This window comes from Gobio gobio (genome assembly GCF_949357685.1).
Source record: "Gobio gobio genome assembly, chromosome: 4".
Classification (NCBI taxonomy): domain Eukaryota; kingdom Metazoa; phylum Chordata; class Actinopteri; order Cypriniformes; family Gobionidae; genus Gobio; species Gobio gobio.
In genome coordinates this window covers 48,771,994-48,784,623 of record NC_137100.1, presented here as the reverse complement: position 1 = coordinate 48,784,623, position 12,630 = coordinate 48,771,994, and the positions used below count along the sequence as shown (strand labels likewise).

Genomic DNA, 12,630 nt, shown 5'->3' with positions numbered 1-12,630 from the left:
CTGCCAGCAGCTGTAGATGAAGACAAAATTGTCAAATTTTACAGAACACATTTTTTCTGAATTGTACATCAAAGTTTTTACAAAATACGTTTTCCCACTGTTACTGGGTCCGGAGACGACCGCTGAAAACGGATGGAGCAATCTAAAGTCAAAATCATCTGTTTCTCACATGTCACAATGATTCAAAATATTGTTAGAAGCCATAAGGAATTGTGGAATAATCAGAGAGGAGCACCCGCTTATTGTACACGACTCTGAAGCTTTTCACAAGTGTTCTATTGTGAAGTGTGAGATTTCTCTTATTCCTCACTATGGCCTCCGTATGTACTAGCAGGTGTGAGGTGTCACATGATTTCACATACCCCCGGACTAGTGTTATCAGACTCTGCAGAGTGACAATTTGAGCGTTCTCTGCATTGAGGGTGATGCCTTTAGCTTTGAGGCAGACATTACCTTTTGCAGTTCGATATCCGTACGATTTTGGCCCGCTTGAACAGAACTCCACGATTGAGTCATGAGGGTCTAATTCACTCGTGAGCTGACCCAGATACGTCCGGTTTCAGGAACCCAGTCGCCATTTTTGGATATAAAGACGACAGAATCCGTATCTGTGTAAATGATGCGTTCGCCGAATTTATCCATCAGTTCATAAAGTTCCAAACGAGCGTACACGGTCGTGAATGCACCGATGAACACGTTAACGTCTCGCGTCGGACACTCGTCCTGTTCAGAGTATGACCACTGAATCAACGCCACAGAATCTGAAACAAACGAGAAGTGCTTTATTACACGGCCGGGTCCGAAAATGTATCGAGCAAACTCTTCGGGTTCTGTCAGGAACTCTGTTGACGGTAAATTTTCTCTTAAGGAGAAGCGACCCCACAAATAATTTAAGATTAATTTTGTTATCGTTCTTTTTGCCGGATTGGGAGTTATTTTATTGATGTCAAGTTCAATCCCCTCTTTATCAAGATAATCCGTGATGTACGTTTGCTTTTCATCGTCTGTGACTACGTGCGAGGGGAATCCTGACACTTCCTGCTTGGATTTAAGAAATGTCTTTACATAGCCAGTGAATAAATTGTCTGACGTCTCGGGGAAATGCCAGACCTCGTCTATTTTCACAATCACATAGCCATGCTTAATAGCCCGCGCCAACTCGACACTAACCCAGCATCCGCTCAAAGTTCTTTGCTCATCAGTGTGATGGCATTGTGTGTCCTGAATCTCTCCCTCCGCACATGTTCGACAGAGTGGAAACATTAATTTTTTCGAGCATCTGTAGGGTAACACGGGGTGAAAAAGCTTTCGCGGCGGAAGCAATTTTTCACGGATCAGGTCGAAAGAATTCTCCAACGGCTCAAAATCCCTGAATATAGTCTTAGGGTGTCCGATTGGGTATGTTTTATGTGACTGCACATAAGGATACAGAGAAGTGAAGTCGTAATAATCGACGCGTTCTCCGTCTGCGGTTTTGTGATAAAGTTTAATAGCATTCGTGCGGCCTCCATAAAGGGCATCTCTAGGCTTCAGCCTCTCAGGTGTTTTGTATGTGGTCATAAATGTCATGACGTCAGGGTCACATTTTTTCGCACGCTCCCACTCACACTCCCACATAGAGATCACACGTAATGAATAAACATCACGCAGAGCCTCGAGCTTGTTATCAGACTGTATCCTGAGAACCCCAAAAGGCAGTTTTGAGATAGGACTTATGTCATTAGGATCATAGCGGCAATCGTGTCCATGAAAAACACAGCCGAGATATTCTAAAGCTATTTTCTCACCATTCGGGTTCTCGTAATATCCGACAACATGGTAAGGGCCGAACTTAGCCTCCCCGTAGTTAAGGGCATGATGCACATCTACATTTTCACGTTCTTTAACATACTCCAACCATTGTATTGATGCGTTGGAGAATGTCTTGAACTGATTGACGTATGCATTATTATTAGTTAATGCTAGAGTGTCTCGGGTCAGAAAATTTGTCTTGAATACTTTCATGCATGTGCCAGCCAACGTCACGCATTTAAACGGATCGATTTTTGCACACTCAATGAACTCGCGAAATCTCATACAGGCCTGACGCAGAATGATTACGTCATTGCGACCATAAAAGGCTATTTCTTTTTTGAAGTCGAATACGCCCCCCTGCACGCTTTGAAACCATTTGTCAAATTTGGATCTCTCTACCGTGCTCTTCCTGGCATAACCATACAGCTCTTTAGAGGGGTATGGGCCTACATAATCAATGTTTTCCGGTCTGTTGAAGTGATGTGGAAAAAATCCTTTTCCGCACACCGATAAATTTAACGCTGTGGGGATTTTGCTAAGAGACATGGGGAGATAACTGAACGTGTCTATGTATCTCTGCTGAAACGCTGTGTCATACATATAAATGATTCTACAGCCCTGCATTGTGATTTTCGGTGGTAAACCATCATTTATGAAATACTCCAGCAGTATGTACGAGTCAAACCCTGAAGCGTTGTGGGCTAGAAATGTGTAATTAGCGTATTTTGGGCGTCTGAAGTGTTTGATCAGACGCTCCACACAATCCGTACCTTCAGCTGTGAATTCGTAATGTGTGTAATATGTGTTATAGCGCATACATAATTAGCCACATGTTTGCCCTCCGCGTACATCGTTTCAAAATCATAATAGATGTATTTGTCGTTGTATTTTCGCTGTGCCTGTCTGGCTGTATGTAACAGGTGTGTTCCCCCTCACCCATCAAAACTACTGAACAGTGTACGCAGCACACCGCTGGGCACTTATGAGTCCTGCTTTTATTCCCGACCCCTGTCATTCTGTAATTCATACAGCATTTGTCACAATATTTTATCACATCGCACTGTGGTCTTTCGCCTGGAATCCTTGACTGTTTATGGCTATCATAGCAATACCGAGATCTGCAGAATCTCTTGCAATCATTGCATAGCAAGCTGTTTTTTGGATGTGTGTGACATGCCGAGTCTAGACAGACGTTACACGCGTATTTGCATTTATGGATTCTACGGTCGTTAAAACCTTTGTAGCAGAACTCACATACGTAGCTAGTACCAATAAACGCTTTGAGGTTTTTGATCAGATAGTAGTGTGACTCGTGGATAAAAAGATGAACTGTTTTTGGATGTATCTCATCGGTATTTTTATATACTTCCAATTTTTCTGAACACTCTCTATGAAAAACCACTATTTTCAGACCGAGTTGTGCCTCAAAAACACAGAGATCGTTAAAGCCTATTCTGGTTTGTGGTGCATAGCCGGCGCTGGTGTGTATATCTCTAGCGATTTTCTTCAGATCATAATCGCTAAAATTAGGGTTCATAAAATGGGCTAGACAGTAGCTGAAACACATATTGTCTTCGACATTTACGGGGCAGAATAAATTCATTTTATTCCTTTTGATTGTCTCACTGATTGCTAGATCTGTTAACCGCCTGCGTCCTCCGCCTTGTTTATCCATAGCGACCAACACCCTCAGATTAATTTGAGTATCATTTGAAAGCTCTTTATTACTTTGTATTGTCCGCTCAATCTGATCTATGAATAAATCGGCGTTGTGGTTATTTTCAGGAGTTAAAACTGCATTAATGGCCGTGGGAAGATCTTCACCTGTTAGCGAGATATTGATATATCCTGTATCGCCTGCTATCAATCTGGAGAATGTGACAATTTCGTCTAACAGGGAATTAAGCTGAATATTGTACACTGCTAAGTCTGAAGTAGCTATTTCACTGAAGTCCAAAGTTCTGTGAATTTCTAGACCGTTGAATCTTGGACGTGCCACTATTGTGAATGGTCCAATGCGGCCCCCTTGTCTTAAATTAATAATTACGTCGTCAGTCAGACCCATATTAGGTGCTAACGGATCATAAATGGGTGGGGCCGCACCACCGATCTGTTCATTATTACCATTACCATTACCATCATCATCATCATCATCATCATCATCATCATCATCATCATCATCATGTGCCATATTATTGTTATTACCTTGTTGTGTAGTCATTTCTAACCACTGTTGTTGATCGTTTACGAGGTTTTGTAACGTCTCAGTTCCGTTAATGAAATTTGGTGCTATCATGCGCAGCTGGTGATTAATCAGATCAACCAACTGATTTCTAGATCTTGACGGTGCGGGTTCATCTTCATCACCCCCGGTTTGACTATGTAAATCACCGTGACATCTTTTAGAGACCATTGTTTTGCTTTTTGTAGTTTTTATTTATGTTTGAAAAAAGACAAATGTATCTTATAACAAGCGGGTGCTCCACAAAGCTTTTTCACACAACAAAAATAACAAGTCGTCACAAAACAGAAGATGCAAGGGCGAATGTTGAATCGCATAGCATAGAAATATCAGTAAAAATAATCAATAACAAATCATTGAATACCGGTCAATTACAATGATAAAATAAAATAAATGAATACAACATATTCGTAATAACCGCTGACGAAATTAGTCAGGGTAACACAAAATAATCACCTTCTTCTTCTCTCACTCATTATAACATCATACAAATCAGTCAGCACTCTTTGAATAATATTCATTCTTTCGCTAAATAAGGACAGAGTAATTACTGAAAGTTGCTGCTGATCTCTTACTTCATGTAGAGCGCCTGAGACAGTGGTCAACTCGCTGTACAATCGATGATTTTCCAAAATGATCTGTTCGTGGCTGTTTCTCCAAAACTCCGCCACGTGTTGCAAAGCGATCGTATGCTGCTGTTGAATAGCGATTATAGATTGCAGATTAGCAATAATACCGCTTTTCGAATCACGCACAATCCCCTCAACTTCTTGGTAAGATAACGGCCTCCCCACCAGGTCTAGTATGAGCTCAAAATTACGATTCGCACGACGTAGTGTATCGTGAGACAGCCTCTGTAGATCTCTCTCGTTGAAAAGGGGTTGTATCTCTCACAAAGGTCCTGTGTCGCTCTCGTCAGAGCTCGATTCCGCTGAGTCCGTAAAGTCAGCACCATTCCATGCTTCGAGCTGGGAATTCGTGAATAAATCCAGACCTCTTTCCTCGTAATTTTGCTCTGTAGAAAAGGAAAAATGAATTATTTATTAAATATATTTGTGTTAGATAAAGGTTATGATGATGCGGATGCTGTTAAATATCTCACCGTTGTTTTCTGACGTCCTTAAACGCTGTGCGTCGGGAAATACTCGATCCCCGTAAACCTCTCTGAGACGCTTTTCTCCGCGGTTGCCGTTTGAGGGTCCTGGCTGAACTGTTTCTGAATCGTGAACTGGCTCGGTGGAGGGCTGTCCAGTGATGACGTCTTCAGTGACGCGGCTAGATACGAGCTCGGATTCGCCGGTAGGCGATGCATCTGAAGGGATGTCTCCATCTACTGATGTGTTGTAGTAAACATATTATTATTATTATAACAATATATAGTATTTTAAATATAGTAACGATCTGAAATACTAGCTCTCACCATTAATAATGTCTTGAACAACGTCTCCGACCAGAAGAGCTTCATTGACTGAAATAGAACCATAGATTGTTATTATTATTATCATAGCTATGACATTTTAATAGAGAATCAGAAAATGCTTACATAGTTCATCCAGAATAATTTCTAGACCTTCGTCAAAATATAGGCCGGATTCAGGCACATCTGTAATGTTAAAACAGCGAAAACAGAATAATTAATCATGTGTATGATTCGTAGAAGCGGCTAAATATATATGTGTAACATTTGTAAAAGAGCAAGTAAAAACTCGTACCGTTGTTGTCGTTTGAAGCCATCGAGTCAGCAATAATGAGACGATCTTGCGTGTGTGCTGTTGTTGTTTTTTCTGTAATGCTGATAACTTAGTTCGAGCATTTTAACGAATTTTCTTACAAGAGGGGGGTTCGATGGGTAATAAAAAGTTTTATCCAGATCCCCCCTTTCCAATATCGTTCAGGTCTGGCTGATTCTCTCCTCTTATGTTTGTATGCTTTGTAGATCTGAGGACGAAAACCCCTATATATATAGGTATAGATATATCTCACTAAACGTCTCATATGCAAAATGTTTCTAATAGTTTTAAACTTAACAAAATATGCGGATAGTTTTATTTAATATGTATATAATACGCTTTACTTGTTTAAAAGGCTCTCGATGTTCTCTCTCTCCCGCTCAAAACACCCCAGGTCATTTTCTGTAGGACAGATATCCCCCACATTACTGTTATCAAGATGGCCCGAGTGCTTTCAAGTTTTTAACACAGCATGATGTGTCTGCTGTGCTAAAATGACTAGCACCCATGTCCCCCCGCACAAATTTGTGTGTGTGTGTGTGTAATGTCTCTCCTGCGATAACGTTTGATGTGTTCAGATGGGTGGTTTTATTATGGCTCTGAACTCTACAGGATATCACCCTGACAGGGTTCACGGGACACTGGCACCCCTGTCACCTCCGCGCGACCTCTCCAGACCCACCCGCAATAACTGATTGTAGAGCATCAAAAAGAATATTTATTGGCATGCTGAGCTCTGCTTGCACCGCCGCAGCGTGTGCCCCCGAGCGCAACAATTTACAGACACTGCAATGGTATCGGTGGTGTGTGTGTGTGTGTGTGTGAGTGACTTGAGGCTGTTAGAGTTGGGAGAGCTAAGGGTGAATAACTAAATGTTAAACCAAATACTAGGCCTATTTATTAAAAGTAATTTGCTTAATTATTTTACCGTTATTTAAACGTCTGTATGACTGGGAGGTGTATTCTTCTGCGCCGAGGGGAGTGTAAGGGGCGGGGTCTGGGGCGGGTTTACGCACAGCTAACCTGAGCCCAATCATGTTTCGTCGTCAGAGAGAAAGGACGTGTTTGCTTCTTAGTGTGTAAGAGAGAGTGTGTTTTTGCCTAAACTAAATTAAAAATGAACAGTAATTGTAATGTGAAAAACTTGATATTATTCGTTTTTGCTTTATTTATTTATTTATTTATTTTTAACCTCTGTTCCGCACAGAGGGTGGGTGTTAGGGGCGGAGCTGAGGGAGGGGGCTTCGCGCGAGCCTCCGGGTACATTCTTGTTTCTGTCGTCAACCTGAAAGGACGTGTTCGCACTGATGTCCGTAAGAGAGAATTATTTTAACTAAAACTAAAGAAAAACTTGATATGTTTAATGCCTATACTTGTTTGAAACCAGTGTTTACTCTATCTTTATATTTATGAAAAAACATTTTAACGGCTCAAAGTTCAAATGTATGTGAAATACTATCTTTGTTTAATAAATACTATTCCCTGATCTTGTCACTGTTATCCAAACACAATGTCTGACATTTTAAAATGTTTTAAGCACATTCGTTTTTAAACATTCTTTGATCGTTTTCTAACTTTTTAGAAAAACACACAAAGTTACAAACAGTCGTAAATTCCTTTGAATGGGGGGGAATAGCAGGGGGAGGATAATAAAATAGGGGGTCAAAACAGATGGCCAAAACAGGTGTCCAGAACAGGTGTCCAGTCCGGTGGGAGGGAAGGGGGAGGAGGGAGGGGGGGTGGAATGTTAATTAGGGGGTCATAAATCAATCAAATCTGGCATTTGGTACCCTCTATTACTCTCTCTCCTCATGCTCCATACAATCCGAAATCTATTATGTACTTAACCCTGGTCGCAGATTTGAGGTGAAAGATGCTGGAATCTACCGCCGCTTCAATATAATTATGTGTGTATGTGTATATATATATATATATATATATATATATATACATGAAGAAAAAAATGCTTTTCTTAAAACAAATAAGCAAATGTATTCAGAATTTTCTAGTAACATCTAAAACCTCATCAACCTCAAAAAATGGCACGTGATCCCATAGTAATGTCAGTATTCATACACAAAATTTGGTTTTCGAACACATATTTTTTTTTTGCATTGCACATATTTTTGCAATGTACTTTGTACATTATTAACTTTATTACATTAACATTTAATTATTGACATTAAATACGTTCACTCTCAACGCTTTTATTTAAGAAAATTCAGCATGGTTAATTGTCACTGTACATTTACCCATTATATAATGTTGATGTTATTAGCTCAAAAATAAATCTAGCAAAAAGTTTATTTATGTTAAAAATATATATATATATATTTAAAAAAAAATTGGCAGATTTTGTTCCTGGTGCCACATACCAACATTAGGCTCATAATTGTCTGTGATTTTGGTGGCAGATGTCAACTACCCTCATGTCACTATTACTTGTGGAAAGACTTGAGATTCTCAATGTCTTTCGGTAGGCCTGTGAGAACACATGTCAGCTGAATGCTGGCAACAGCTGCTACACGTTTGGGCGAACTTCTGCATTGTTTTTAGCTACGTGAGAGAAGCGAATTATTTTCACTTGGCCTACACTTATATTTATGTCCCGCCACAAATATTCAGGAGAGAGAACTTTACTAGGTTTGTTATAAACGAAATACTTGTTCAAGTGAGACTCCTCGTGCCATATCGCCTCAATGGAGTTTGCCGCATCAATGTTCAGCTGTTTCCGGCAGGTTTTGGTGAGATGATGTACATCCGCCAATGAGCCACCAAATGCAGCAGCAGTGTAATAATAGTCACCTTCCCCAGCTGGAATGAATGCTTGAGACTCTTGTCTACGCTCATATGTGAATTGATCCCTTGGATAATCAAAGAACCAAGGATGTAGCACACCGACCAGACGACCCAAAGTCTCCACCCCCCAGCGGCCATAGAACTTTGTATCCACGTCCAGGCAGAAAATATAGTCTGCTTTATTGGCCAGTTCGTTCTCCATTAATGTTTCCAGTATTTCCATCCTGCCCATACTGATGTCCTGCCATCGGTCCATACTCGGAACAATCCGAACTGTCAAATGATGATTTTCACCCATCTTTACTTCAGGAACTGCTTCTGGTTGATCCGTAAACAAATAGTAATGCACTTGAAATCCAACAAAGTAATGCTCCTCCGCTGACTCCAGAAAATCTTTTAGGAAACGTGTGTATCTAACAAACAGACACAGGGAGATGTATCATGGTTAGTTTATCACTTTATCCTTTACTCATTTCTATTTTCAGAAACAAAGAAAGAAATACATGAGGAGGGGATAGAAATGAGAAATATTGAAACATGAAAGGAATCACGAGGAGCTCACTTTCCCAAAGCGAAGAGAGTGGTCGCTATGGTGAGATTATGATGTTTGTGGATAGAATCAATCAGTTTTGGGTCAAAGGTTCCTTCCCAAATGATTGGGGCTAACCATGGTGTCATAGATACAACGTCTGTCCGACTGTATTAAAAACACAAATCATACACAGCTCAGTAATCATTCCATTCATGGGTGGATATGGGCAAAAACAAGTTAATACTAAATAAATAATACTCACCCTACCAGCACGCTGGGCTGGTTGTACATAAACCTGTAACACAAATTACATTTAATCTGACCAGAACCATAAACAACCATGAACCAAGAATGTTTCTGAGTCCTCAATAATATGGATCAAATTCTAATTCTTTTATCAGCTCATTGGATGAGAGTTTGTACTTGAACTTGATAGGAAGTTAAAAAAACTTGCATAAAAATGTTTTTTTTGATTGTGTGTCCATACCAAGTATACTAAGTATACCAAGTATAATCAGAGAATATGAAAAAAGTTTTACAGACCCCGGAGATGAGCGCAATCCAAAGTTCCTAAGCTTCTCTTCTGGCCTGATAAATAACAGAATCAATCTCTTACTCATTTGAATTATGATGGTGTGCGTGTTGAAACATTAGCATACTGTATACAGTAAGTCTACATAATTAGCTAGCATGTGCGCATTTGTTTTTTTGTGTTTGTATGTGTTGAGGAGAAAGATCAGATGTATATGTATGCATTACAACTTTACTTACATTCTGAAGACTTGTTCTATGATCTGTGGTCCGCAACTGGAAGAAAAAAAAATACAACAATGCAATCTTGCCAAATCAAGAGGACAACATATCTGCATATATGCACAATGATTTTGTAGTGGATATGTCTGTACTAAACTCACCTGTTCTGGTTGGTGCTTATGTAAATGAGCCTGTGAAGAAAGACATAACTTTATGAGGAGACATTTGTAAATATGTGTTGCTGTTTTAGCTGTTTAGTCCTCTTCTCAGAGCTCAAATTAAATTTGATTTCTAATGTTTGTCATATACACAGAAAATGCAGCGTAATGAAATCCTTGGTTAAAGGATCATATTTGAAAATTAATTAATGCACAATTTAAGACAAAGCACAAAAATGAAACTGGATCTGGATCTGGATCAAGGATCTGGATAGGGGACTACAATGGAGCCCCTAAAGTATGGAGCCCATAAAGCTTGGTTCTCTTGAGCGCGAAGGTTCCTACGGCAAAAATGACATCATCGCGGATTGGGCAGTAGTGCTCATTGAGAGCTCGAGACCCCATTTCGTGACGGTGTGTAGCGCATTTTTTGTAACTTTCCGAGCAGCTCTGCATCCGAAAATGCACGAGTTTGAGGCGAATCTAGCCGAGCATGATGTCGCTTCGGTTACTTACGTAACCTCGGTTCCCTGAGAAGAGGGAACGAGTATTGGGTATAGCTAAACGCTAGGGGAATTTCCTTTCCTCGAGATTTTGAGGCAAATTTTTTCCTAAAAATACCATGTAAAACGCAGTGCAGCTGCACAGCTCTCAGCAGGAAGCACCTGCGTGCTGATTGGCTGTGCCGCTGCAACTGCAGGAACCTATGGCGAGACCGCTGGGCGTGAAGGACCAACCAGGTCCCTCTAATATTCCAGCCACAAGGGGCAGCAGAATTTGCATAGCCATGGGTCTAAAAGACCCTGTCTCGCCAGGTTCGTCAGGTTAATCGACTGAAGCGACTCCTTGAGCAAGCGAAGCACGGCAAGCAAACGCAATACTCGTTCCCTCTTCTCAGGGAACCGAGGTTACGTAAGTAACCGAAGCGTTCCCTTTCGAGAGTACTCTCGTATTGCGTTTAGCTAAACGCTAGGGGACCCAATGCAAAACGGCGTGCTCGCTTAACGGCTCTGAAAGCCTGGAGACACCATACCCAGGCCGACCTAACTGGGCCGGTAAATATGATATTCATAGAAGTCCCCAATATGAGCCAGACCTGAGTCGGGCTATTTAATGAGAATAACAAGCAAAGATACGTGTAGTATATATATATATATATATATATATATATATATATATATATATATATATATATATATATATATATATATATATATATATATATATATATATATATATATATATATATATATATATATATATATATATATATGTATAGACCAGACATAGTCGGGCCAAAGAATATTGAATGACCAGACAATTCGAGTCATGAAAGGAATGTGCTTATGACTTATACAAATACTTAACCCAGACCAGACTGTCGGGCCGTAAGGGGTTAATATGTATTACACAGCGAGAAGCCCAGCCTGTAAGGCAGGGACATCCAAATTATAAAACCTGATAAAAGTGGACGGGAGGCCCAGCCTGCCGCCGCACAGATATCATTCATAGAAATGCCAGTAGACCAAGCCCACGACGAGGCCATGCCTCTAGTACAGGGGTCGGGAACCTTTTTACCAAGAAGAGCCAAAAAAAATAATAATTTTAGAGAAATTTTTCAAAAGAGCCACAGCAAAATTTACACCTGTTTATTAGAAATATTTGCACATTTTTATGCATTTTAATGTAATAACAACAGCATTAACATACCACTTGCAATGTTAGTAGTTCTGGTAGTTGTATAGAACACCAGTAGGTGGCAAAAATGCAAACTAACGATTACACAATATATACAAAGCACTATATTTTGTTCACTGACATAGTGCTGATTTCTAACACAAAAAAAGAGAAACGGGCAGCATAAACACGCGATTAACAAGAAGTATTGTACCTTATACTTGCATTAATGAGATTTTTGTTGCTGCATCATTTTGCTGAGTGCTTTGAAGTTGAGAATAGATCTACAGTGAAAAATCTCCCGGGCGAATGTGCGTGAGGATTTGTTTCATTTTCAACATTTTGAATGGGCGCTTCATAAGGGCCTTGTTCAGATGTCTGAGATCTAGAATGGGCCTGAGACCACCGTCCTTTTTTGATACAATGAAGTAACGACTGTAAAAGCCTGACTCGCTTTGTGAGGGGTGTACGTCTTCCACCGCCCCTTTCATTAACAGTTTTGATATTTCGGTTCGAAGCACGTGACTTGTGTCGCTTCTCACTGTTGTCTCTACTGTTGTCTCAAATGGCGCTCTGCGAGCAAACTGTAGCGAGTAACCTTGTTCTATTGTGTTCAACACCCATTTTGAAATGCCGGGAATGGACTGCCAGGCCTCGGCCTTCAAGGCCAGGGGCTGAATTAATTTGTGGGGCGAGTCGCTGAGTAACAGGGACTCGGTGGCCCGATAATGTTGTGTTAAAGTGGCGTTCATCAGAGCGCTTTTGTTCACGGGCTCTCTGACTGGGAGAGAATTTTCCCGCCACCTGAGTGCAGGGGGCTGGGGGACATAGAATATTGGTGATTGTGTACAGGCGAGCGCGTTTGAGTACGGGCTCGTTGACTGTGAGGATAGTGTTTCCAGAGAAAAAAACCTTTTTTTCTCTGGAAACACTAGTTTCTCTGGA

General features: G+C 40.6%; 1 protein-coding gene across 1 annotated transcript; it reads right to left on the bottom strand.

Annotated features, from left to right (window-relative positions):
* Nucleotides 1–4,239: 4,239 nt before the first annotated feature.
* Nucleotides 4,240–6,256, bottom strand: LOC307125608 (uncharacterized protein). The gene is made up of 5 exons (XM_079815600.1): nt 5,749–6,256; nt 5,580–5,639; nt 5,457–5,504; nt 5,139–5,369; nt 4,240–5,051 (listed from the first exon to the last, which is right to left on the bottom strand). Exons 1-5 carry the CDS (start codon nt 5,768–5,770, stop codon nt 4,927–4,929), a joined length of 486 nt encoding a protein of 161 aa, XP_079671726.1. The 5' UTR covers nt 5,771–6,256; the 3' UTR covers nt 4,240–4,926.
* Between the last annotated feature and the right edge of the window lie 6,374 nt (nt 6,257–12,630).